Here is a 27,797-nt window from a genome sequence, read left to right as displayed (position 1 = left end):
TGTTGTTGTTGTCATTTATTTCCATATATTGCTGAATCTCCATTTTAATTTGGTCATTGATCCATTGACTATTTAGAAGCATGTTGTTAAGCCTCCATGTTTTTGTGAGCCTTTTTGCTTTCTTGGTACAATTTATTTCTAGTTTTATACCTTTGTGGTCTGAAAAGTTGGTTGGTAGGATTTCAACCTTTTTGAATTTACTGAGGCTCTTTTTGTGGCTTAGTATGTGGTCTATTCTGGAGAATGTTCCATGTGCACTTGAGAAGAATGTGTATCCTGTTGCTTTTGGGTGTAGAGTTCTATAGATGTCTATTAGGTCCATCTGTTCTAGTGTGTTGTTCAGTGCCTCTGTGTCCTTACTTATTTTCTGTCTGTTGGATCTGTCCTTTGGAGTGAATGGTGTGTTGAGCCTCCTAAAATGAATGCATTGCATTCTATTTCCTCCTTTAGTTCTGTTAGTATGTGTTTCACATATGCTTGTGTTCCTGTGTTGGGTGCATATATATTTATAATGGTTATATCCTCTTGTTCGACAGAGCCCTTTATCATTATGTAATGTCCTTCTTTATCTCTTGTTACTTTCTTTGTTTTGAAGTCTATTTTGTCTGATACTAGTACTGCAACACCTGCTTTATTCTCCCTATTGTTTGCATGAAATATCTTTTTCCATCACTTGACTTTTAGTCTGTGCATGTCTTTGGGTTTGAGGTGAGTCTCTTGTAAGCAGCATACAGATGGATCTTATTTTTTATCCATTCAGTGACTCTATGTCTTTTGATTGGTGTATTCAGTCCATTTACATTTAGGGTGATTATCGATAGGTATGTACTTATTTCCATTTCAGGCTTTAGATTCGTGGTTACCAAAGGTTCCAGGTTACTTTCCTTACTCTCTAAGAGTCTAACTTAACTCACTTAGTATGCTGTTACAAACACAATCTAAAGATTCTTTTCTATTTCTCCTCCTTTTTCTTTCTCCTTCATTCTTTATATATTAGGTATCAGATTCTATACTTTATCTCTATCCCTTCACTGACTTTGGGGATAGTCAAGTTAATCTTGCATTTGCCTCACAATTAGCTGCTCCATCCTACTTTCCATGATTTTACTACCTCTGGTGTCAGCCTCGGAACACTTCTGTCTATAGCAGTCCATCCAAAATAGACTGCAGAGATGGTTTGTGGGAGGTAAACTCTCTCAGTTTTTGCTTATCTGGAAATTGTTTAATCCCCCCTTCAAATTTATATGATAATCTCGCCAGATAAAGTAATCTTAGTTCCAGGCCCTTCTGCTTCATGGCATTAAATACATCATGCCACTCCCTTCTGGCCTGTAAGGTTTCTGCTGGGAGGTCTGTTGTTAGTCTGATGGGCTTTCCTTTGTATGCGATCTTATTTCTGCCTCTGGCTGCTTTTAACAGTCTGTCCTTATCCTTGATCTTTCCTGTTTTAATTACTATGTGTCTTGGTGTTGTCTTCCTTGGGTCCCTTGTGTAGGGGGATCTGTGGATCTCCATGGCCTGAGAGACTATCTCCTTCCCCAGATTGGGGAAGTTTTCAGCAACTACCTCCTCAAAGACACTTTCTATCCCTTTCTCTCTCTTCTTCTTCTGGTATCCCTATAATGCGAATATTGTTCTGCTTGGATTGGTCACACAGTTCTCTCAATATTCTTTCATTTTTAGAGATCCTTTTTTCTCTCTGTGCCTCAGCTTCTTTGTATTCCTCTTCTCTAGTTTCTGTTTCATTTATTGTCTCCTCCACCGTATCCAACCTGCTTTTAATACCCTCCATCGTGTTCTTGAACGATTGGATCTCTGACCTGAATTCATTCCTGAGTTCTGGGATGTCTTTCCGTACCTCCATTAGAATGTTGATGATTTTTATTTTGCACTCCCTTTCAGGAAGAGTCACGAGGCCCATATCATTTAAATCTTTCTCTGGAGTTGTATTAACAATTTTACTCTGGACAAATTTCCTTTGGCGTTTCATGCTTGTATATGGCGCCCTCTAGTGTCCAGAAGCTCTATTCTGGAGCTGCTGAGCCCCTGAAGTAATGTCAGGGGTCGCAGGGGAGCGGCACTGGGGGTAGGAAAGAGCTGTTTCCCGCCTCCTCGCTCCTGTGCCTGTCTCCACTGCCTGAGCCAATGGGCCGGGCACACAGGTATAAGTTTTTGTCCCAGAGCAGCCAGATATGGATCCTTGCTTTCCACAAGCAGCTGGAATCCCAGTCTCCCCAGGAACTCTGCCTCCAACCTGGTAGTCATGTGAGTCTCATGAAAGCACCATGAAATATAGGTTTGTGCTCCCCGAGCAGATCTTTGGAGCTAGGTAGTCAGCAGTCCCAAGCCTTCCATTCCCTCCCTGCTCTGTTTCTCTTCCTCCCGTCAGTGAGCTGGGGTTGGGTAGGGCTTGGGTCCCACGGAGCCACAGCTCCGGTACGTTACCCTGTTCGCTGAGGTCTGCTCTTTTCTCCAGGTGTGTGCAGTCTGACGCCATCCTCTTTCCTGTTGCTCTCTCAGGATTAGTTGCGCCAATTAAACTTTCTAATTGTATCCAGTTTTAGGAGGAAGCCTCTGTCTCTCCTCTCACACCGCCATCTTTAATCTCTGTTAACCTAACTTGGAGTTTTGATAGAGGTCTTTTTCCGGAGGCCCTCGCTCTACTCTAAACCCACAGTCCCTGTCTCAAATCCACTTTGGAGTTTTATAACTTCATTACAATTGTGGATGACTTTTATGGTGGAACCCCATCAAATTAAACTAGGTACATTAGCTGCTCCAGTTGAAGCAGGGTTGGAGCTTAGTGGACCCTCTCCCTTGTCGCATCTGCTCTAGCACCCCTGCAGAAACACAGGCCTCTGTGGGAGTGCTAATGGGAAGCCCCCTATCTGGATCATCTTTGGATTGGCCTTCCTGTTGGAGAGTTCCATGCTTCTGTTCCTCTGTGGTTGTCAGCCACAGCTTGTATAACAGTTCTGATTTTGACTATATTTAATTGGTTGCCCACTCTTCTACTATAGGATATGGTTAAGGGGCATGAGGTAAGACTCTTGATTTGGTAAATTGTTCATTAGCAGCTGCTTAAGAAATATTTGGACAAAACTGGGAACTTACAGGCTATACTGGGACAGGGAGCATAGATTGTTTGAGTATGGCTTGTTTTTTTTGGTGCAGGAAATGAAGGTAGTTATATACCAGATTGTTTTATAATATGTTAAATAATTATTTCAAATGGTGGTTATATTAAGTAGTCTTTCCTTTATAAAACTACAAATGTCTATTCATGTTTTTGTTTACCAACCTTGGAACAATTTTTCACAGATTGGTTATTATCATTAGGTACTTTCATGCAATTATAGCTCATCATATCATTTTCTAAATTAGTAATTGTTTTCAATCTTTTCTACATATGAATACTCTGTTCTTTTCACTCTGTCCTTTCTACTTGGATCCTTTTTAAAGTCACTGTTACACTAGGGTGAAAACAAATAGTGGCCAGATTGTTCTCAATTTCCAAACATAATTTTTAAATGTAATGAGGTCTTATTTCTATTTGAGTCATCGACATCTGCACTTTGTATGGTGGGAGGTGAGGGTGGTTATGGGTAGATAGGAGATTGGGCACCATTTATGTCCAGAACACAGTTCATTTTCTAAAAACTAGATGTCTTGCCAATGGGTTTCAGCCCCAGGCAAGTTCACTATGGATTCAGTGTGACCAAAGAAAATGACAGTTAAACATTCCTGGGGTGAAAGGGTTATACCCAACTTTAACTCCATGGTGGCAGGTCAATCACTGAAATCCTGTTCATTCAGAGCGAGTCTGCATGCAACAAGCCAGTCTCTGCCTCTGGGCCTCTCTGCCCACACAGCCATCCTCTGGGCCTCTGTCCTTGGTGCTGGCACCACTCCATCCTCTGCTCTGCTCTCCTGCAGCCTTGCAGCCATGCCACCGTGTTGCCCAGAGCACTGGGCGGAGCTCTTTTTATAGAGTCAGTAATGACACATTGCCCACATGTGTGTAGTGAGCTAGCCAACCAGGGCCAGGTGAGAATTCTGGCCACAGGAACTTTCATTTTATCCACACTAGAGTTGTATGAATAGGTTAAAGTTGGAAATAGAAAGCAATAAATATTAGACCAAACCATTTGTACCTAAACAAGCAGGCAATGGAGACTTACTGTAGTTCCTTATACAAGAATCAGACATGGTAGAAATGGAAGCAATAAAGGAGGCAAGCTAATAGTAGTATTTGCAGTGTCATCCTACAGCTAGCAGCACACACAGAAGGAAAATTAGCCAGAATATTCTACATTTTAGGAAATGTACCTTCCAGAGCAGAGGCAATAAAAGTGAGTTTATCAAATAATTTACTTGGTTACAAGCAACAGTTGATAACTAGATAGCTTAAGAAAAGGGGTGCACTGGAAGGGTGTGGGAAAGTCCCAGGATCAGTGTGAAGCTGGAGGATGGGGCCAAAGCCCACAGTCACCAAAGGTACTCCAAGGTCAGCATAGTAACTAAGCAGTGGTCTTGACAATGGGTTTCATCCCTGGGCAAGTTTGCTATGGATTCAATGTGACCAAAGAAAATGATAGCAAAACATTTTTGGGGTGAAAGGGTTATACCCAACTTTATTTCTAGGTGGCAGGTCAGTCACTAGAATCCCATACACTCAGAGCGAGTCTGTATGCAGCAAGCCAGTCTCTGCCTCTGGGCCCCTCTGTCCTCACAACTGTCCTCTGGGCTTCTCTACACAGCCATCCTGCACAGCTATCCTCTGGGCCTCTCTGCCTGCACAGCTGTCCCACACAGTTGTCCCACACAGCCATCCTCTGGGTCTCTGTCCTTGGCACTGCCACCACTCCAGCCTCTGCTCTGCTCTCCTGCAGCCTTACAGCCCTGCCACCATGTCGAGCCCAGAGCACTGGGCGGAGCTCTTTATATAGAGTCAACAGCCATGTATTGCCCACAGGTGTGCAGTGAGCTAGTCAACCAGAGCCAGGTGAGAATCCTGGCCACAGGAACTCTCATTTTATCCACACAGTGGTCTGTAGAAATTGCAATGCGGTGAGCAACAGAGCCACACTACTTCAGACTTTCCTTCCATCACTGCACTCTTTCAACAGGTTAAAAGAATGAAGTAAATTTGGTACATGGGGAGGTGATCCATTCTTTGTGAGAATCTATCCTGTTCCTGTCTTGTCGTCTCTAGTAGGGCCTCTCACCTAACCTGCCCACACAGGTCATGTGCTAGAGGAAATTGTGTTGCTATTTAGGAAATGCAGGTGGATGCTGGATAGTCCAAAGAAGAAATCACCACTCCAGGCTCTAAGGAGCACAACACTGATGTTAAAATAAAATAATCCCATAAGGAAAAAAGGAAAGGCCATCCCAGGAAAACAGTGCCCTAGGTAAGGTATTTGAGGATGATCTGTTTAAAATTTCCACTTAGGGAAAGAATTTTTATAAAGGGCCCATTCCTGCTGAATAGTATAGACCTATACAATTCACACTGGGAAGTCTGAAGTGTAGAACGAGCTGACTGAGGAGTTACTAGAAAGATTTAGAATAAGGAGCTGAAAAAGAAAGGTAGGTCTGTGATAGAAATTTAATGAGGGGCAGAGGAAAAAAACAAGATCTTCAATGGCTATTTTGCTCCAGTCTTCTAGACCTCGAAAAATAATTTCTAAATTTAAAAGGGCTAAGCAAAGATGGTTAGAATGAAAATAAAGATTCAAGATAAATGACTAGATAACAACAGAACATCTACCTATTTTTAAAAGGACTCAAATCTTTAACATAGATAAATTATGTGCAGTAATATTGAAGAAATCTGTAGATGTGATCAAGGAAACACTGACAGTAATTTCTTAGAAAACTGGTTGGAGAAATGTCAGAAGCAGTGAGATGGGTAAATGTCTAGATTCATAAGAAAGGTAAGATGACACATTAGAAAATTACAACTTGGTGCAAAATTCTCAAGTGGATTATTAAACAGATGATTTATGAGCACATAGACAAGGAAATTGCCACACAGCCTGGGTGCATTAAATAAGGATGACATAGTGGAAAGAAGTAGAGTCAGATGACCTGGGCTCATGCCCTTGTTCCATCAACAAACAGCCGGTGGACATGAGCAAATCACTTTAACTCCTTTACCTTAGCATCTTTATCTAGAAAATGTAATAGAACTGGAAGTCCTTTAAAGGACAGTTTACCTTCAAAGAATCTATCAGGTCCAAATGTACCAAAGTTACCTAAACACTTTTAATCAGTCTTTCTGATGATAAAAGAACTGTCATTTATTAAAGAACACATCCTGTACTGGGTGTTTATCTCATTTTATAAAGTACTCACATTGGTCTTAACAGGTGGGTATTATTAATTCCTTTTCATAGATGAAGATATTGAAGCTTAGAGTCTAATAGATCAGATGAATCAGGATCAAAATTTGTCCTAATATCAGGAAGTCAGTTGGCCAATCTCAGTATTCAAACAGTAAAATGTTTCAGTATTGAAAGTAGATTCCTGGATTTAAACTACCTTGCTGGACAAAGAAGGGTCTTAACTTTGAACAGGGTTGGGACTTGGAGAACTGGAGCAGAGGTGAGAGTGGGTGTGACTGTTCTTGGGTTGCCATTTGGAGCTTCTAACAAGGACTACAAGGAAATAGGTGGAGTGGTAGCTAAATTTTTATTGCCATTGTCGCAGGAATCTTAGATAACAGAAATTTTCTATTAAATGGACCCAATTCATTGTAAGTGGAGTTCAAGTTCAAAGGAAACCAACCATTTGAATATTCTAGCACAAAAAGATGATGTAAATTTCAGATGTAATTTTAGTTACAGTCACAGAAGGTGTATTCGGATCCAGGGAAGCAATATAGTCCTGCAGTTTCTGCCCTAGCCAGGCCTCTTCCTGAATGTGGTGGGTTCCCTTCTGGACCATGCAGTTACTAGCTGAAAAAGGTCCAATGGAAGGCACCCACGGAGTTAAAAAAGGAACAGCTGGGACAACTAAAAGATGTTGGAGTGACATGAAAGCTTTTTTGAAATATATGAAGAGCTGCTGTTTGGACAAAACTCTCAGAAAGCAAAACTAGAAGTGGGTGGAATTATTGAAAACACTTTTTCCAATGAGAGGCTCTCCAAAGTTGAGTGGAGGCACCTTTAGAGGCTTACAGCTTCAAGTCTCTCATTCTTTGCAATTCAATGAATGTTGATTGAGAGCTTTCCGTGTGCCATTCTAAATGCTTATGTCAGTGAAGACAACAGACGAAAATCCTTGCTCTTGGAGTGTTTGCATTCTTGTAGGTGTGGAGAAACTTTCAGTACACAATGAAACAAATCAGTAAATTTTGTAGTGTGTTGGACGGTTAAAGAATTATGGTAAAAGAGTAGAAAAAAGAAGAATAGACGAGGTGGAAAGGGAATGGGATGTATATAGTCATTATAGCAGGTTGGCTTCATTGAGAATGTGGCATTTCAACAAAGACGTCAGTGAAGGATACGAGGGAGTTATCTTGGGGAAGGGCATTCCAAGAAGAAGGAAGAGCCATGAGTAGACTTGAGGTGGGAATGTGACAGCAAGGAAGCCTCGTTTGCAAGTAGTTAAGCGGAGCTTGGCAGAGTATTTGTGAGAGAAAGGGAAAAGAGGATTTCTTTGTTGGTGAGAGCTTGGACGACATGGATACTGAGATCTCTTCTAACTTTCTGTATTCTCTGAGCTTCTGATTCTGTGATTGTCCAGAATAATTTGGTAGCAATGAGCAGGATGGATCCAAGAGCAGAGATGTCAGACCAGGCTGACAGGTACGAATGGCAGAGGAGCAAGGTAGATCATATAAACATTTAAAAATATTGGCAATGCATTCGAGTATTTAAAAAATATTGTGTAAACCATTCAAAACATGGTTACACACCAAATCTTTCTCTAGGCCCCCCAGTTTGAGACCTTTGCATTAGAGAAAAAGGATATCAGTTAAAAGGATGTAATCCAGATATATAGTCTTGGACAGGAAGCCAAAGGAAAAAAAAGATAAAAGAAGATTTCTGGGAGTCTTTGATGAGAAGTATTGCTTTGTTGTGATTTGACAGGGAACCAAAAGGAAAGAATCAAAGATTACTCTGTAGCTTGGACCTCAGGAGACCAGTTCACACCGACTTTGCTCTTCCTCAAACAAAGGTCACATTGATCATTTTTCCACCTATTATCAATGGCCAAATACTTACTTGTCATCTCATTGTCCTATTATACATAATCACATATAATTTAGGAACTTAGAATCAACTTGGAGAGAAAATAGCCAGTGCAACTATTCTCAATTATATTGTGTCCATAATATAATTACAGGCATAAAACTTTTGAACAGAGGCTCATAATTAATTAACTGACATCATTACAAAGAGCAAGATAAAACTTTTATTCTTTTTGATGTACCACTTGTCCTGTTCCCTTGCTGCAGGTGCCTTCATTTGCAAGATGATGCCATTTGTCCAGTCTACTGCTGTTGTGTCAGAAATTCTCACTATGACCTGCATTGCTGTGGAAAGACACCAGGGGCTTGTGCATCCCTTTAGAATGAAGTGGCAATACACCAACCGAAGGGCGTTCACAATGCTAGGTGAGGATGTGCCAGTGGCAGTATTAATGCCTTTTTCATTACAGAACATAGAGAGTTTCTGCAAAGTGAAACATAATGTTGAACTAGAGGAGTAGCTTCTTGTTTAGCTTGTAGGTGTTGGTGTATAATTTGAGGGTCTCAGTCCTCCCCCATTTACCTTCACCCTCACACCTTCTTTCCTTTAGGCCTAACCCAGCACTGCAAATCTGCCATTTCCAATTTACTTCTTCAGTTTAAGTTTTAAACTTTTAAGAACTACTTTCAGCTGATCTAAAATAACCTGTCAGTAGAATACCATACTAACATTATTAGATTAGTAGACTGTCATCCTGAGGTAAGAGGCTGCTAGGCTACCTATTAAGGTAGGTAGATTCTGATAGGGAGCAAGAAAGGTGTTTTTAGGAAAGCAGAGAACAGGGGTGCTGGTGAGTACACAATAGCAGAAGGCCTCAGCGCCCATGTGAACACTGGGTACGGAATGCTGGAGATGCCTGACAAAGACAAATTCCACCCTGTTCATGATTTTGCCTCAGGCAGTCCTGAATCCTCAGCCTTCTGAGTTAGCAAGTCACAAGTGTGTACCTCTTGATAAACAGTAAACTGGAAGCAATGTCCTGAAGTCTAGCACACTAAAATGGAAGAATTTCTCTATTCAGTATTATAATTGAGCTATTAAAACCCTTAATGTGTTTCACAGTGGTTTGAATGTATTATAGCTAAATAATCAGAGGTTTCAGAAGCAACTAATATGATAATGAAAGAAACAATTTTTACTGATATCTCATTTGAGAGGAATGAGCAAACATTTATTTCTGCTGTAAGAATTCAGTCAGCATGGGATAGTAGAATTACAGAAAGAACTCCTGAAGGCTTTGCAATGCCAAAGTCACTTTAAATAGTTTGAAATGAATAAATGAACCAATAGGGGGAAAAATTCATTAGTTTTAGTTAGTTATTTTCAAATTTAGTTATGTCCTCCTTACAAAGAATTCAAAGACCTCTTGGCTTTTAATAATTGACATCTGTTCATCATCAGAACATCTGAAAACAGCATGTGGATATGGAAAGAGAATAAGGAAGGGAAAATGTGGAGGATGGGAATTATTTAAAAAGGAAAGAGGAGTAGATTGAGTTGACATCTGAGAGCAAAGCTGATAATAGACAGTCAAGGCAGTTCCTGCTCAAAAAAGTCATAGGAGACAAAGACGGTTTTAAAATAAGAAGGGCCATCTCTCTGTGGGGCTTTCTTACAGTGTTGCCTGACATCTCCTTCTAGTTCTGTTACACCAGGAACCAGCCGTGTCTATTGTGCCTCCTTCTAGTTGAGACTTCCTCCAGGCCCCACCCAGCAGAGATCTACTGGACTCTCTTATCCAGAAGGGCTCCCAGATTATATCAGTAATTTTCATCTAACCCTGGCCATTCTGTCCCTGAACTGGCAGTAGACCCATGAGGACTGGCAATGAGCTAAGCCAATTAGACTTAATTCCTCCAGAATTTCTATGAAAAATTAAAAAAATTATTGGACATGGGATAAAATGATTGGACATAAGGTACCATAATAAGATCATGATTGGACTAGAAAAGAATAGATGCATATGGCAGTGGGAAGAGAGAGAGAGATTTTTAGGGGTGGGGGTGGAGATTTGTGAGCCTTAGAATGACCTTGAATCATTGAATCATAATGACTTTCTATAGACAGTGCCAGTTCATATGTTTCTTTAAATAAACCCCAATTATGGCTTAAACAAGTCTCAGTTCTTGCAACCCAAGGCAATGCCCTGTTTTCCTAATGGTTCCCCTCAATACAGAAAGAACATGCTGAGTTTGAGCTGGAAATATTCCTTAAAATTGAGGTTGGGGCTCTTAGTTCTGGCTTCTTCCTAGTCTCTTCAGATTTACTTTTGTTCCTTGCTGACATAACATTAAAGCAACTCACTCAGCAAACTGAGGGAGGACAAGGAATTTGGAAAGAGCACTGTGTTTCTGATGTTATAAGTGTTTGTTTTGTAAATAAGAAAATAATGCCTATCTTACTATGCTTAATATAAATGTGCTTTAAATTTTAAGAAGAATTTATAGAGGGTGAGTTATATTATGTATAAGTTATTCATCCATTCAACAAACAAATAGAAAGTGCTTGATCAGCACCTACTGAAGGCCAGGAATAGTCCTTGGAATATTATTTGGGGAAACAAAACAATAAATGGCATTGCCCTTCCCCTCAAAGAGCTTAGAGGAAGTTTGAGAAAAAATGGTAACAGTCACAAAGGTGCCCCTCTAGAGAGCACATAGAGACAGTGGGGAATTAGTGGTCAGCTCTATCTGGAAATGATGGTGCCTTCACAGCTTTCCTAGAGAAGGCAACTGTTGAGTCAAGTCCTGGAAAATGTGGAGATGGGGTGCCCGCCCAGACCATGGAGCGGCACAATGCATTCTGGGACGTGGGGGCTGAAACCAGCTCTGTACGTTCCTCAGTAGAGGACTCGGGTGTGAAGAACGTGGACAGAATTGTAAGAGAAGACAGAGAGGCAAGTGAGATTGTAGTGACCCTCAGGGACCATGTTAAGGGATTTAGGTTTCATCTTAAATGCAATGGAACACTATTATTAAGGAGTTTCAAATGTTTAAACATGCTTCAGGAAGACTGTTCCAGCAGAAATTTTGAGGGTGATGAAAGGGTAAAACTGAGACTATGTGAGGAGGCCGTTACACTGCTCCAGGGCAGAGATGATGGGGTGCATTGGCTATAAGGAGCCTTTAGGGCTAGAGGATGAAGTGTGGATATATTTTGCCAAGACATATTCTGATAGTTTTAATGTTTTTGCAGGTGTGGTCTGGCTGGTGGCAGCTGCCGTGGGATCACCCATGTGGCATGTGCAGCGACTTGAGGTAGACTGGGGCTGGGGTTGGTAATCCTATTACTGAAATGCTTCTCAGCACTCTCAATATAATCATTTTCCTTCCTTCAAGAGCATTACAGCAAATGTATATAATCTTAGTAATTAAGAGGTTTTTCAAGTTGAAAAAAATAATTTGTTTTAAGATTTTTTTCCTCTGTTTTATCTAGCTCTTTTTGATCATATATTGTTAAGACTTTAATACTTAAAATAGAATTTACTAGGGTAACTTGCTACATTTTCCTGCCAGCTGAACATGCCTTTGGGAGAGTCCTCCAGGGTTGTGTTACATTTTAAGAGTTAAATGGTTGCTTGAGATTTTTCTTTTAAGTCATATAAAAATATTGTAATCTTTTGTCTACCTGTTAGTTGATTCTACTTCACAAGTTCTTTCTTACCTGCGTCCTATTCATTGACAAACTGAAGTTTGAACTGAAACATGTGAGGGGATTATCTCGTCCAACCTTTCTCCTCCCCTCACACCTTTGTCAGACGGGCCCAGCCCTGCTGGGTGATTCACAGTGAAGGGAACATCCTGTTTTTTTGATGACTCAGTCTGTCTATTGTGGGTGCACTTTAGCATTATTTTCAAAGACAGTAGAGGATTGCTCACAGACTCCCAAAATAATTTTTCAAACCATGTATCCTTTTGTACCTTTGTAAGTTGACATAAGCAAATGTGAGACTAGTGGGCATGCAACGTCCATTGGCAAGGATAGCAAATGAGCCTACAGGCAAAGATACATTTAAAACATGGCTTGACTTTTGATGTAACTGGTGTATGGGATGAGCTGGACTCCACAGGTGAGAGCAGAAAGCAATTTTATTGTATTTGCTATCTATGAAAATGCCATGGATGAAGCCTTGAGCTGGCCCTATAACTCTTCCTGTCACTCAGATAATAAAATTCCTCCAGTCATTCTCAGTCACCAGAACAGCGTTGGTTTGTTTATTAATATGTGCAGTCCAGTGTCACAATCACAGAAGTCCATACTTTCAATCAGTATAAAACATCTCCTTTACCCCAGCTTGAGCCAATTTGAGGTCTGGAATCCTACTATATGGAGAGGAGATGTGGTCCCCTTCTTTCTGCTCCCTTTACCCTGTGTCTCTCTTTCTCCTCCCCCCATTTAACTGGCTGCCTCTGGCTCCTTGGTTGCTGGCGAGGTGACCGGGGAGAGGGAGACGCAGTGTCCTCTGGTTTCACAGCTCTCTGTGTGTGTGACTGGTGCCCATGATTGATTCTTTACTTCATGGGATTTTCAAAGATAACATCACTGAGGCTCCTGATGGCTGCTCTCTTCTCCAGCAGGGTGCTCATGAAAACCCTTAGCTTCCACACACAGCTATGCAGGGCCAGGTCCTCTCTCTAAGGGTGTCCTTATCTCCAGCGGGAAATCCACGCTGATGGAGCCCTTTTATAAATGACTCAACCCAGTTCCCAATTATGGGGTCCATTTCTGGCCCATAGAACATAAGTAGACCTGTCCATTTTTAAAATAAAATTATTTTATAATGTGCTTTAAACATATAAACTCATTTAGTTTACAGAAAATGCATATAATCTAATTGGCAAAGCCAAATTCAGACAGATCAGCCAAATCAGATTTTCTTTCTGTTAGTAAAAAGTATGATTTCATTTTTCAAATCAAATAAACATATTAATATGCATCCCACTGCCACCTTCTCACTCTTAAATACATTAGAGAGAGTTCATGCCCTCATGCAGAAAAGCCTGAATCTCTCACCTGGATGAGACGAAGCACCACTGGCTTCACCATTTCCAACCATGTTCTTTTTGCTTTGCTCTCACTGGGGTCTCTTGAAGGAGTGATGTGTTTGACAATTTTCAGGTTATGGAAGCAATGAGTTGTTTAAATTAAAATTGTCATTACTTCAGCCCCTTCACTATGAAATATGTGACTTTGCTATATCCTAACACCTGTCAAAACACCTTTTTTCTAATGCCAACCCTTTCCCTGAATAGAAGTATACTTAATCTATGGAAAAGCAACAAGCCCTCTGATGGATTTATGGTGCCTTGATCAAGGTAGCCTCACTGATATGAGTAATATGAACCACCTCTTCCTTTGGTGCCCCATGGTAAGATTTGGGTTGGGTGAAAGATATGACTTGTGTGAATTGGGAGAAAGGATTAGGAAACAGGAACTGGGAATATAGACCCACATGACAGTTCAACCCCAAGCATTCTCTCAGGCAGTGGACTTTTCTAGAAGTGTATGGTTGGAAATAGAATATGATCTGAAATTGGCTCTCATGAGACCCTCTGAAGGCCTTTGCTTGTTCTCAGGGCAGTGTGCACCCACTTGGAGATGCAGTCTAGCTTTGTGCTTTAGGCTGTATCAGCATGTGACCCCTCCATGTTCGTTAGCCTTTGTGGGCTCTGCCTATGTGGAGTCAGGTGAATTTCACTTTAATATCCCTATTCCCAGGAGTTTTGTGTCTTGAAATTACCTTCAACAATTTTTTTCATTTTTGGTTGTATTTTTAGATAACACTTAGATCAGAACTTGAGTTTTCTTACCTTTGATGAAAGGTAAGAAAGCTTCTTCCCCATTCCATTGACTTGCAACATTGGTGTTAAAATTTGCTCAGAATGGAGACAGAAATATGTCTAAGATCCGAATATTATTTATCTGAAAAACTCTAGAGTGAATAGAACAACAATAGTTTTGCAAAATTCCCTCTTTTATTCCTATTATTCAGATAAATGACTTTTGAATATACTTTAAGTGTTTAGTTTCTCTCTTATTACCACTTGCTATTATTATTAATGTAATTAATAATATGTTGAAGTCATGGATCTGTCAGAAATAGTATTAATATATTAATAAATAAACATTGCCTTTCTATAAAATATGTTTACCTCAAAGGCTTATAATTGAATCTGAATATTTATAGATTGGCAGTAATTTGAATCCAAATTTCTCATCTTAAAGTCTAAAAGCTACCAGTTGCCTCTCTGAGATCTTTGCAAGCAACCTGATCATTACAATCCAAAATGGCAGTAACAAAATACAGATTACTGGTACTTATCAATTCGAAGAAGTCTGGTGCTTTGTCAAAATTTGTCTCTTCAACAACTGAGGAAGGAAAATAATGGAACATTAAACTAGCTGGAGTTCTGCCCAGAATGTTTTTTCATACATATTTTGGTCATTGTAGTGTATTCTTCTTCTGGAAAGTATGAATCAATACTTTGGTCAAAGATTGTAGCTCTTCCATTGAATAGAAAACATGGCTATAGTGTAAAAAGTTGAGAAAAATTAAGTGAACAAGCTTAAGGACTGCAATTCTATTTTGAATAGAAAGTACAAAACTTTAAAGAATTTAGGCTGTGATGTGGAAAAACGACACTTAACAAAAGAACGATCAGAATTGTATCTCACCTGAAGTACGTAACCCATGGTAAATACATAAGGACATGAAAAATGCTGCATTACAATAGTCCTTGGCCACTTTCTGTTCTTTTGATGCTGACCCTGGCATTTCTAATTGAATTATTCTTATCTGAAAGGTTAAGTATGACTTCTTATATGAGAAAGAGCACATCTGCTGCTTGGAAGAGTGGAACAGCCCTGTGCACCAGAAAATCTACACTACCTTCATCCTTATCATCCTCTTCCTCCTGCCGCTTATGGTGATGCTCATCTTGTATAGTAAAATCGGTTATGAACTTTGGATAAAGAAAAGAGTGGGGGATTGCTCGGTGCTTCGAACTATTCATGGAAAAGAAATGTCAAAAATAGCCAGGTCTGTTTAATGAAATATTCATCTCTGCTTCAAAGAGTTTTAATTAGTTGTGCTGCAAGGACAGGGGCCAGGGATCTCAGAATTCCAGGGCAATTCAGTCCAAGTGTCATTGCTAATTCAATTTAGGGCATGGACTGACTTTAAACTTTGGAGATTGTTTGTATGGCAGGAAGAACCATTATCACCAGCTCCCAAATCAAAGGTGAAGCTATTGTTATAGATAGAAACTCACTTGGAATTTAGAAAACTGTCACATTTTCATCCTTATGTCAATTTGACATGGTAGGGGGAGCTGTGGTGCTCTCCCCGCTCTGCCACACCCTGGCCACGTGACGTAGGTGACTCTTACTCCCGAGGCCCCTGCTTTCCCCAGGTGCACCAGGGAGCGCAATAATATCCATCCTTACTTCCTTGCACCCGGAGATGATGATAAAATAAATGAGATGTGTATGAAAATCCTTTGGAAATCAGAGTATGCTATTTACATAATTACTGTTTTTTATTTTTACTTAAGGCCTTTGATTTCTGATCATATTCATTAATAGAGATTTTAAAACACAGCTTTCTGCTATGGTACTTGAAGTCCATATGGCTTATTTTATACTCTACACTGAATGGCTATTAAAAACAAACAAAACCTAAGGAGATGTTTTAGAGGTCTGATGAAATTTTAACATTTCTTCAAGTGTACAGTGACCTCTAGTGCCCAGTTTGTATAAAGAAATTCTCTCAGTGTACAGGGTGCCAGACTGTTCAGCCCTTGGGACTTATAGCTGATTTAGGTCTTCCACTTCCTTGGAAGAAAAGACTTATCTGTCGAAATAGCAAATAATGAATATGACTTTTTTATAAACTAAAGGCACCATGCAAATGTGTAGATCTCTTGCAAGTGTTAATCTTTACACGAGTAATGGAGAAAACTAGTTTGAATTCCTGGTTCAAATTATATTATTTATATATGCAATAAAAGATTATATTTTAACTCTCTTCTGAGGGCTTCCCATATTTCTCCATGACAAGCATGAGTGCTCTTCAAAATACAATTGAGTAAGAGCTTAGGCTCTAAAGTTAGATGCCTAAGTTTAAACCCAAGCTAGTATTTATAGTTTAAGTCCCTTACTAACCATCTGACTTTGCAAGTTACTTAACATTCTCTGTGCCTCAGTTTCTGCATCTGTCAAATGGTTTGTTGGGAAGATGAATGATAATCCATGTCGAGCACCTAGCAGAGTGCTAGACCCATAGTGAGCACACAGCACAAGAGTGTTTGTGAGAAATATAGGCATGAAGGTAATAAAAATGGGAAAAAAATTTAAAAACTCCCACAATTAACCTATCATGAGCTTTATTAATACTTGAAATATTATGGTTGAGAGGTCTAGGCTTAAGTGTTTATTTAATAGGTTTGCTATCAGTTTGTCACACTCACCAAGGAGAAGTTAACTAATACAATGTATCTTTGTGGGTCCAGGAAGAAGAAACGAGCTGTCGTTATGATGGTGACAGTGGTGGCTCTCTTCGCTGTGTGCTGGGCACCTTTCCATGTCATTCACATGATGATTGAGTACAGTGAGTACTTGTCATTCTCATTTGATGGACGTTAGTTCATTTCCTAGACTAGACAATGAACCATTGAAATTTATTGCTATTCACTTGGATAATGAAATATCAAACATCTAATAGGTTTCTTTCATGTTTTCAGGACTATCAGATCATTACATGGTAGGTAATTATGTGTGACTATGACCAAATCATTAAAAATTGCAGAAGATAAAGAAAAGCTTTTGAGATTCCCCTTCCACGCTATGCCTTATGTTCTCCCTAAGCCATTTACACATTGTGAGAAGTGTGACATCCTGTGAGTGTTCTATATTGAAAACCTTGACTTGAACCAATGAATTTAATAACACTTAGGATTTCAACCAGACCCTCAAAGATTCTCTCTGATAATCTGAGACTTAACATAGTTTCTCACATGATTGTATTTCTATAACACAAGTAAACATTTGAAATGTAACTGCTGCAACAGTTTACAAGAAGCTTGGAATCACGCCGAAAGGCAATAAGCATCCTAGTATCTGCTGGGCACCGGGCTACGCTGCTATGCCTAGACATTCTAAGAATGAGGACTCATTGCAAAGGTTATTTTCCGTCAGACGTTAGATGACTCTCCCCAAAATGATCTTGAGAATTTTTCACACCTTTAACCACTTGTGTAAGTGTTGGTGTTTAGGAAAGACAGATAAGAGACAGAAATTTTATTTTATGCTCATTAAAACAAATATGCACTCTATTACTTTTTATTATAGGCAATTTTGAAAATGAACATGATGACATCACAATCAAGATGACTTTTGCTATAGTGCAAGTAATTGGGTTTTCCAATTCTATCTGTAATCCCATTGTTTATGCATTTATGAATGAAAACTTCAAAAAAAATTTTTTATCTGCAGTTTGTTATTGCATAATAAAAGAGAACTTATCTCCAACACGCAAGCATGGAAATTCAGGAATTACGATGATGCAGAAGAAAGCAACATTTTCCCGGAGAGAGAACCAAGTAGAGGAGACCAAAGGAGAAGCATTCAGTGATGGCAACATTGAAGTCAAATTGTGTGAACAATCAGAGAGGAAAAAACGTCTCAAATGACATCTTGCCCTGTTTAGTTTCTGAACTTGCTAAGAATTCTGCTTTGGACAGTGGGCATTAATTTTAACAATGTCTTAATGATTAATGCCATTCATAAGTTAATCTGAGGAGAAAATTATTTTCATCAAAGGTCGAACACTTTTTTATTGTTAGAATGATGACAAGAAAAAAATATGACATAATACAATTTTGAAAAATTAGAAAGCCATCCTTGTAGATTATAAAAGTGGATTAAAAAAATCTTGTACAGAAAAAACTGTTCTTGGCTAGTAGTTGTCCCCCATATACAGTCAATGTGATGTGACTTTCTGTGTATTTTTAAATTGGATGAAAAACTAGCTTAAAAGTTATATCTTCTTTCTTGAATAAGTTTAGCAGTTGAACACTATAATGTAGTTTTTAGGACACTGTTGAAGCTTGGTGATACAATCCCTTGCAAATGAGGTCTGTCCAATAATCATTAGGCCAAGGAAGATGGAAAAGCAGCACAATGACAGATAAATAAGATTTAGAGGCAGATGCTTGGGTTTGAGCTTCTTATAGCCTTAGCAGTTACCATGGCTGTGACAACTGGAAAGTCACTTACCCTCTTTAGGCCTCTGTTTCTTCCTGTGTATACTGGGGCTGTACTTCCTGTAATTCACAGAACTGCTGCCAGAACAAAATGAGACACATGCAGGAAAACACTTTGTACTCTAAAACAGCCTCATGTTCTAATGTTCCCCACGTCTCCCCTTTCTGTTCCCTTTTCCTTCCTGGGACTTGCCTTCAACCCTGTCCAACTTCCCACTCATGCCTATTTTGTAACTGGTTTCGAATTTTTCTGGGATTCTCATTTATAGGTTGGCTATAGTATATTTAGACCAATCTATCTCAAATACTTATATTTTTAAGCTCTTTATTTTCATCAGTGGGGTGAAAGACTTTTTTTTCCTGTTTTGAAATTTTTATTTATAAACTGGATTTCTACCTTTTAACATCCATATGAGTGCATATTCTTTTTTTTAAATTTTTTATCAAGGTATCATTGATATACACTCTCATGCCGCCATTTTTACTCTCCGGAAGTCTGGGGTGAAAGACTTTTTGTTATGTAAAAGGACTTTTAAGTATAGTTAGTAGATGAGAGAGAGAATCAACTCCAAGCCAATGAAATATTACTATGTTCAAGACTGACCCTATAGGGAGTGGGGCTGGGAAGAACAGTAGAGTCCTTCACCTACATTCCTTACCAAATCCCCTTAAATTCAGCCCCTCTCTTTTCAGTCTTCTCTTACTCCCATACGGACCCAGTGGCCTCCATGCCAGTGCCCTGAGCTTCCCCTTCAACATCTGAGATTCCCAAAGTCCGGTCCCAGCCTCATGGCCAGTGTTTCTTCTGCCTCCAGTTTTCCAGCACCAGAAAAGATGAGAAGCTCAACAATACTCAGGGTATTTCACTTACAAATTCACAGGGTATTTAAGGTTTGGACCAGAGAACTCAGGCCACTGGGATCTTTTAAGATACAGACTTTTAATTTTATATCTGTGTCAATGTAAGCATGGATGAAGAAAACAAGACACTGTGTGGTATTAGGAAAAATGTTAACATGTCACAGGAAAATTAACAAAGTCAAGAGAGGAAAACTGATGATTTGTTCTGGGTTTAAATGAACTCATTATGAGCTATTTGTGTACACTGTCTTCTTGTTGTGCCTAATTACCTGTAGCAAGACAATGATTATCATTAAATCGTTAAACCATTAACAACTAATCAGATTCACTGACTTTAATTATCCTTATGTAATCTGCAAATATCTTTATGACTCTTTCCGTATTTGATGTCCATATGCACTAAATATGACTTAGTGAAGAACAGCTAAATCAACACTGTTACTGACCATTTAATTATTAATACTTGAGGATTTAAAAGAATTCCTAAACATTGCAGAACTTGAGCTAAAGCATTTAGATATTAAAGAATACTTTAAATATTTACTGTAAAATGTTCAGACATCCTGTGAGAGCATTTTCTTCAGGAGGGGGTGCGGCTCACATTGCATTAATGCTATTTAAGAAACAAAATTAGTTACGGAGCATTTTTGTTGTAGTTGTTCTGTGTATATAAATCCTTTTTCTCTGTTATGGAAGTTTAGAGGAGAAATCTGATCCAATCTATTACTGAGAAACTTCCACTATTAGCCAAAGAAGCTTTGAATCCAGTCTGGACACTGAGTGCTGACAGTGGTTTAACACAGCTTATGAGTCCATGGAGAGTTCTGCTGTGGATTCTCAAAAGAAGCCCTGGTTATGGCCTTTCTTTCTCTTTTTCCTGACTTGACATTCCTCTGAGTCTTTTGACCCCTTTGTCCTCTACCCAGGCATCTGCTTTTCCCCCTTTTATATCTCTGCCCTATGTTGTCACTCATTTTATTCTATATGTTTTTCTCTTATCTGCTGCTTGGAGTGAGAATTGTAAAGGGCTGTTTAGATCCAGGAGGTAGGATTCAGGAGAGGTACAGACAACAGGTGTTCCACTTATTAGCATTTGGGTAAAATGCTATAAAATCAGTGAAAAGATATGTGCCACTGCTTAGACCCTTAAGTTTTTTTATTTCATCAGGGATCATTATGCCAGAAAGAGCTCTGTATCTTTTCTTCCACTCCACCAAAGAATGCCGTTTCTCTTACTGTATGGTATGGATTGGGATACCAGCATTACACAGGCTAGTTTGACTGAAAACTAATTTCTAAGTCTAAAACAATTTTAAAAAGAAGAACCAAGTGGCAGGGCTTATACTATCCTCTTATATAATAATATATATTATTGTATGTAAATAATAAATTGTATATAAATGTATATATTAGACAATATTTTATTTTATATACTATAAAAATTGTATACAAATGTATGTATTATAAAGTATTTTATTTTATCATATAATTCTATTATAAATTATTATAAATTGCAACTTGTTATAAATCACAATAATCAAGCAAGAGTGTGGCATTGGCCTTAAGGTAGACATGTAAATAAATGCAAAAGAATAGAGATACCAGAATCAGATGCATACATATGGTCAGTTTATTTTGACCAATGTGGCAACATAAATACAATAGGGAAAGGAAAATCTTTCAAACAAATGGTTCTGGAACAATTGGATATCCAAGTACTAAAAATAGGATCCTGATCTCTATACTGTTCACAAAAACTAACTCATAATGCTTCATAGACTTAAATATGAGTTAAATCTGTATAGCCTCTAGAATAAAACATAAAAGAAAACCTTTGTATCCTGGATTAGGCAAGGGGAAGTTTTCACAGACAGTGCACTGAAAGCAGGAAGTCTAAAAGAAAGAATTGTTAAAATTAACTCCATCAAAAATTTTTTTAAAAAAAGAATAAAAGGAAGGAGAAAGACCTGTACCAGAATGTTCATAGCAGCTTAATTCAAAATAATCAAAAAACTAGAAACAACCCAAATGTTTATCAACTATTGAATGAATGAACAAATTAGTGTAAAGTGTTCCAACTAAATATGACTCGGCAATAAATGGAATTATTGATACACGCAGCAACAAGGGTCAGCTTCAAAAGCATATGCTAGTGAAAGAAGCCAGGCAGAACAGACTGTGTACTCTACAATTAGCCATTTATGTGAAAAGAGAAAACTCAAGGGATAAGCAAGTGGTTGCTGGGGGCTGACTAAATGTAGATAATTGAATGTAAGGGCATGAGAGGTCTTTTTGAATGATAGAAATCCATATCCCAGTTCTGATCTTGGCTGCTTATATATTTGTCAAGATTCACTGAAATGAATACTTAAAAAGGATAAACTTATTGTATGCAAATTATGTTCAAGTTTTAAAAATAGATAAGGGAATTACAATTTGCAATGTAAAAATGCCAGATTTTTATATTGGTTCCTTGAGTAGTACAAAGTCTGCAGTAGGAAAAGCCTAGTGGAAGCCGTTGAAACTGTCCCACCACAACCATCAGCAGCCCAGAGAGTAAATCAAAAAGAATATTGCTTCCCAAGGTAACAACAGAGATTAATACTGCTATGAAAGATTTAAATGATGCAACATATGTACTCATCATATCCCCATTTAATTCACCAATCTGACTCCTGCAAAACCTGGTAGATCATAATGAATGACAAAGGACTACCATAAACTTAAGTCACAGCTCTAAGTGCTCCTGTTGGGCAGATGTGATATTTTTACTACAACAGGTCACCACCACCTCTGATAGATTGTATGTAGGTATGTGTCAGGCAAATGCATTGTTTTCAGTGCCCAATAAAAGGAATCAGCAAAATTTCATGTTTATGAATTTATATTTCACAATTTAGTCCAAAGGGACAGGAACTGTCTGGCTGTTCCCCAGAAGATCATTTTGGTCCATTATATTCATGATATTTTATTACTTATATCTGATAAGCAAAAAATGATAAGGACTCGGCTTTCCTAGTTATATGGGCATGAGAGGATGGGAGATAACAGAGAAACCTTCAAAAACTTCAGAGGCTGCCACATTTGTGAAGTTTTTAAGGATCTAATGTTCTGAGAAATGCCAAGACACACCTTTCAAATTCAGTAATAGATTTTTGTACTTGGAACCTCCCACCACCAACAAAGAAGTACAATACTTGGCTGACCTCTTCAGGATTGGGAGGTATTCTATTCCCTAGGGAATATTGTTGTGACCTGTTTATTGTTGAAATTATAGGCTACTAGTTTTGAGTGGGTCCCAGAGCAAGAAGGGGCTCTGCAACAGGTCTAGGTTGCGCAGTCCTGTCTCCCCCAGCTCACGCCTATGGTCGCATGTTTGCTTGGATTATGAGTTACTATAGATCCAATGGATTAGGTTGCAGTATGAAAGAAATGAGATAAAATGGTATAAAAATGCTATATGAATCATTAGAATTCTGAGAGCACAAGAATGAATGAACTGATCTGACTGCTAGTCTGTTGTCACCACATCAGAATCCTTGGCTGCTGCCATGTTTATAAAACTGTGTTGACTCAGGAAAATCTAGATATAAAGTAACTACTTCTAAAAATAATTTTTGATTAACTGACAAAGGCAGCTTTTAGAAAAAGGATTTCAGGGATAAAGCACCTTAGAAACCTACAATTATATCTCTTCTCTGCTTCAAGTTTTTCTCTTAGCTCCACCAGCCTGAGTGGGCTCAAAAATAATTAAGGAATCATTTCTTATTTAAGAGGGCAGACTGTATTAACATATTTATTTTCCCTCGTTCCTGAAATCCTACTAGAATGATAATTAAAGAAAAACAAAATGTATAAACCCACAACAATGATGATAAAGAAAGGGTAGTCCATTTGCAACAACATGGATGGAGCTACAGGGTATTATGCTCAGTGAAATAAGCCAGATGGAGAAAGACAAGCACCAAATGATTTCACTCATCTGTGGAGTATAAGAACAAAGCGAAAACTGAAGGAACAAAACAGCAGCAGACTCACAGAACCCAAGAATGGACTAACAGTTACCAAAGGGAAAGGGCCTGGGGAGCATGGGTGGGAAGGGAAGGATAAGGGGGATAAAGGGCATTACAGTTAGCACAGATAATATGGGGAGGGGGCTGTGGGGAAGCCAGTATAGCACAGAGAAGAAGACAAGTAGTGACTCTATAGCATCTTACTATGCTGATGGATAGTGACTGTAATGGGGTATGTGGTGGGGACGTGATAATGGGGGGAATCTAGTAACCTCAGTGTTGCTCATGTAATTGTGTATTAATGATACCAAAAAAAATTTTTTTTAAGGGTAGTCACAATGGATAAGAATTTTCAGTAAATTTATTGAAAACAAAAACTGAAGGCTGATTATGAACATCATAATCATGAAGTGTGAAACAAAGGAAGTCACAGGTTAGGATAAATCCAGAGAAAACCACAGTAGGAAGAAGGAATAGATTTTTTTAACAGAATCCTAGAGAGACCCAGCATCTGTTAGATGATATCTTTTAGCTAAAGATGGGTGAAAAGGGTTGAAATCACTGATGATTTGTCTGTAGAACACTTAGCCACTCCATGCCATCAGTCACTGTGAACAGAATGGCCATCAGGTGGCACTGTTGGCCTCAGCTCTTAACACTTCCCCTTCCAAACACACACAAAGGTTTCCTCTTGAAAGAACTTGGAGACTATAGCAGTTAGTGTGAATGTTGGTAGAAACCACAGTGTTCTGGAATGCTAGAGTGGCCAAGTCTGATGAATCCACAGCCAATCACCCTAAATCAAAGCAAGCCACTTGCCTCCATCAGATTCACAGAGCTCTTGTCAGTTCACATTTCTGCATTCTTAAAGGATTGTTAGAATTTTAGAATACATTGAAAAATGAAGGTATAAGACTAAAATAAAGCGATAGAAAATCAACTCTAGAATAACCAAATAATTCAAGGTAAGAAAGAACTCAGAAATTAATTTATTAGTACTACTCATAGAGATTTACAAAGATATTGCTTTCATAAAAGCAATGGAGGATGCTACAAAAGGAACAACTGGATTAATTAAACTCTGGGAAATCAAAAATATTGCTAAAATTAAAAATAAATAATTTACTTATCTTTAATTCCCATATATTTAATAGGAGCATCCACAAGTCTTCCTTCAAAAGTGTTTTCTAAAGTATGTCTGTATGGCAAACCTCTTGAGGCTATACTGATCATTCAGAAAGCTGTCTGGAAACATGTGACACATTCAAACCAAGTAATTTGAGGTGAGATTAATAAAGCATTCTAGAGTAGAAAGCAAGGGTACAGAAAAACAGAAGGGTTAATGCAGTGCTAGCTGCTAATAACAGCAAGTACTCTTCCCGTCCCTGGGCCTGAAGGTGACACTAGAAGATTTAAGAGGAAGAGAAGGAGAGAAAAGAAGAACAGCAGGAAGAGAAAAATAAGAAATTGAAAGAGTAAGAGAAATAAATGTGTGGAAAGAGCTACCTAATAGGAGTTATGAGCATACGTAGAGGCATGAGCCACCCATGCTACCCATCATGGACTCAAATAGGCTGTCCTCTTTCTTCTCTCAGATATGCAAGTGTCTCCATTCCCTAAACACAGTCAAATGGCAAGGGATCCCCTTGATCCAGGCATGAAACGAGTGGTGCAGAGTATATGGTTCTGGTGGGCAAAAGAAAAACTGTCCAGTACATGTATACCTGAACATACATGTGTTCATATTAAAGAAACTGAGGAAGACATAAATAAAAGCTATTCCCATGCTTATAGATAGGAAGAATTAATATTGTTAAAATGGCCATACTTTCTAAAGCAGTGTACTAATTCAATGCAATCCCTATTAAAATATCAATGCCATATTTCATGGAATTAGAGCAAATAATCTTAAAAAATTGTATGGAAACAAAGAAAACCCCAAATAGCCCAAGCAATCTTGAGAAAGAAGAATGGAGCTGGGGGTACCATGCTCCCTGGTTTCAAGCTATACTATAAAGCTATAGTAATTAAAACACCATAGTTCTGGCAGGAGAATAGATACACAGACCAATGGAACATAATAGAGAACCCAGAAATAAACCCACACCTATATGGTCAATTAATATATGACAATGGAGGCAAGAATATACAATGAGGAAAATATAGTCCTTTCAATAAATAATGTTGGAAAAACTGGACACCTACATGCAAAAGAATGAAACTGGATCAATCACTCTTATACACCATAACAAAAATAAACTCAAAATGGATCAAAGACCTAAATATAAGACCTGAAAGCATAAAATTCCTGGCAGTAAACTCTTAACCATTAGCATTAGTAGTTTTTCTCTGGATATGAATTCCCCAGGCAAGGGAAACAAAAATAAAAATAAGTAATTGTAACTACATTAAACTCAAGACTTCAGCACAGCAGACCAAACCATCAACAAAATGAAAAGACACCCTACTGTATGGAAGAATATAATTGTTAATGATATATCTAATAAGAGGTTAATATCCAAAATATATAAAGAATGTATACAACTCAACATCAAATAAAGCAAACAATCCAATTTAAAAATATTAAGTGTTAAATATTTTAATAACTATTAACTATTAAAAATATTTAGAGGACCTGAATAGATATTTCTCTAAAGAAGACATACAGATGAACAACAGACACATGAAAAGATGCTCCACATCACTAATTAAGGAAATGCAAATCAAAACCACAATGAGATATTACCTCACACCAGTCAGGATGGCTACTATCCAGAAGACAAGAAATAACAAGTGTTGGTGAGGCACTGGAGAAAAGGGAATCCTCCTTCACTGTTGGTGGGATTGCAAATTGGAGCAGCTGCTATAGAAAGCAATATGGAGGTTTCTCAAAGGACTAAAAATAGAAATACCATACGACTAAGCAATTCCACTTCTGGAAATGGACCCAAAGAAAACAAAATCACTAATTACAAAAGATATATGCACTTCTATGTTTATTGCACCATTATTTACAATAGTCTAAATATGGAAACAACCTAAATATCCATCGACACATGAATAGATTTTAAAAATGTGGTACATGTGTACAATAGATATTGCTCAGTCATGAAAAAGAATGAAATCTCACCATTTGTGACAACATGGATGGACCAAGAGGGTATTATACTAAGTGAAATGTCATAAAAAAGATGAATTGCTTATATGTAGATTCAAAAAAATGAAACAAATGGATGAACAAATGAAACTGAAATAGACTCGTAAGCACAGAGAACAGACTGGTGGTTGCCATAGGGGATGGAAGTAGAGATTGGGTGAGGAAAGTGGAGGGGGAAAAAGAATGTTTGTACATTTGATTGTATGTACCCCAATATTAATTTTTTAATGGTGGCTCAGACGGATGTAAAAGTCTATGTTCTAGGTTCATTTCCTTCCACATCTAAATCTGTAATGTTTTGTCTTTTTCATACCAGTGTGGCTGTTTAGAATTCTAATATCAGTCTGAGATACCCTCTTCCCCTGGTATCTTTTAAAACTTGTTCTTTGTCTTAGATCCTATAAAATTTTACCACCATGTGTTTAGATGCGTATTTTTTTCTTTGGTGCTGTTAGAGACTTTCAGTCTGAGGTTTCTAATCTTTATTTTTGAAAAATTCTAATTATTATTTCTTCAAATATTTCCTCCCCTCTATTTATATTTCTTTTCCTTTTTGGATTTCTGTTCTATAGATTTGACATTCCTATTTACACTCTACATTTCACTCAAGTTTTTATTAATGGTTTTCATCCTTTTAAACTCCTTGATGTATTCTGGGAGAGTTTCTTAATCTGATATTCATGCTCTGTAATATGTTCTTTTTCTGTCCTTTCAACCTTTTGATCTGGACTTACAATATTTTCAATTCAATTTTTTTTAATTTTTCATAGTGAGTATATCCACTTGGTTTTTCATTGTAACTGCCAATTTCTTCTTCATATCACCAGTATCATCCTTAACATTTCTTGAAGTATTTATTATGCTTATTTAAAATTACAGTTATTTTACATGACTACATAGATTGTTTAGTCTATCATCTTCTTTTAATAGCAACTGTATTTTTCAGATGTCTCCTTAATTTACCCTATGAATTCATATTCCTCTTAAAGTATCCGAGATCTTGGCTAGTAATATGCAGGGGGCCTGACAGGAGCCTGAATCTGGTGCTTCCTGTCAGTCACTGGAAGGGAGGATGGGCCTCAGGCAGTAGGGTCACTAGTGCTGTGCCATCCTGGTCGGCTCCTTTCCCCCTCAGGGAACCTTGGCCATCTTACTATGCTGTCAGCTCAAGTCCTCCTTCCAATGAGGTTGATGAAGTTGTCCACATTTTTATTCTATCCAATTATCTGTCTATCCAATATAT

At 38.3% G+C, this 27,797-nt stretch overlaps 1 protein-coding gene across 1 annotated transcript in view; it reads left to right on the top strand.

The window, feature by feature from the left end:
• QRFPR (pyroglutamylated RFamide peptide receptor) overlaps positions 1 to 20,728 on the top strand; it is a 48,989-nt gene extending 28,261 nt beyond the window's left edge. The window contains exons 2-6 of the mRNA XM_036922993.2: positions 8,468 to 8,626; positions 11,457 to 11,518; positions 15,065 to 15,300; positions 16,772 to 16,869; positions 17,610 to 20,728. Coding sequence (XP_036778888.2) covers positions 8,468 to 8,626; positions 11,457 to 11,518; positions 15,065 to 15,300; positions 16,772 to 16,869; positions 17,610 to 17,950 — 896 coding nt within the window. The 3' untranslated portion in view covers positions 17,951 to 20,728. The remainder of the gene's footprint in view (positions 1 to 8,467; positions 8,627 to 11,456; positions 11,519 to 15,064; positions 15,301 to 16,771; positions 16,870 to 17,609) is intronic.
• The last annotated feature ends 7,069 nt before the right edge of the window (positions 20,729 to 27,797 follow it).

Source organism: Manis pentadactyla, chromosome 5, assembly GCF_030020395.1.
Source record: "Manis pentadactyla isolate mManPen7 chromosome 5, mManPen7.hap1, whole genome shotgun sequence".
NCBI lineage: Eukaryota > Metazoa > Chordata > Mammalia > Pholidota > Manidae > Manis > Manis pentadactyla.
Note: the sequence above shows the minus strand (reverse complement) of the source record. Positions and strands in the feature narration are given on the sequence as shown.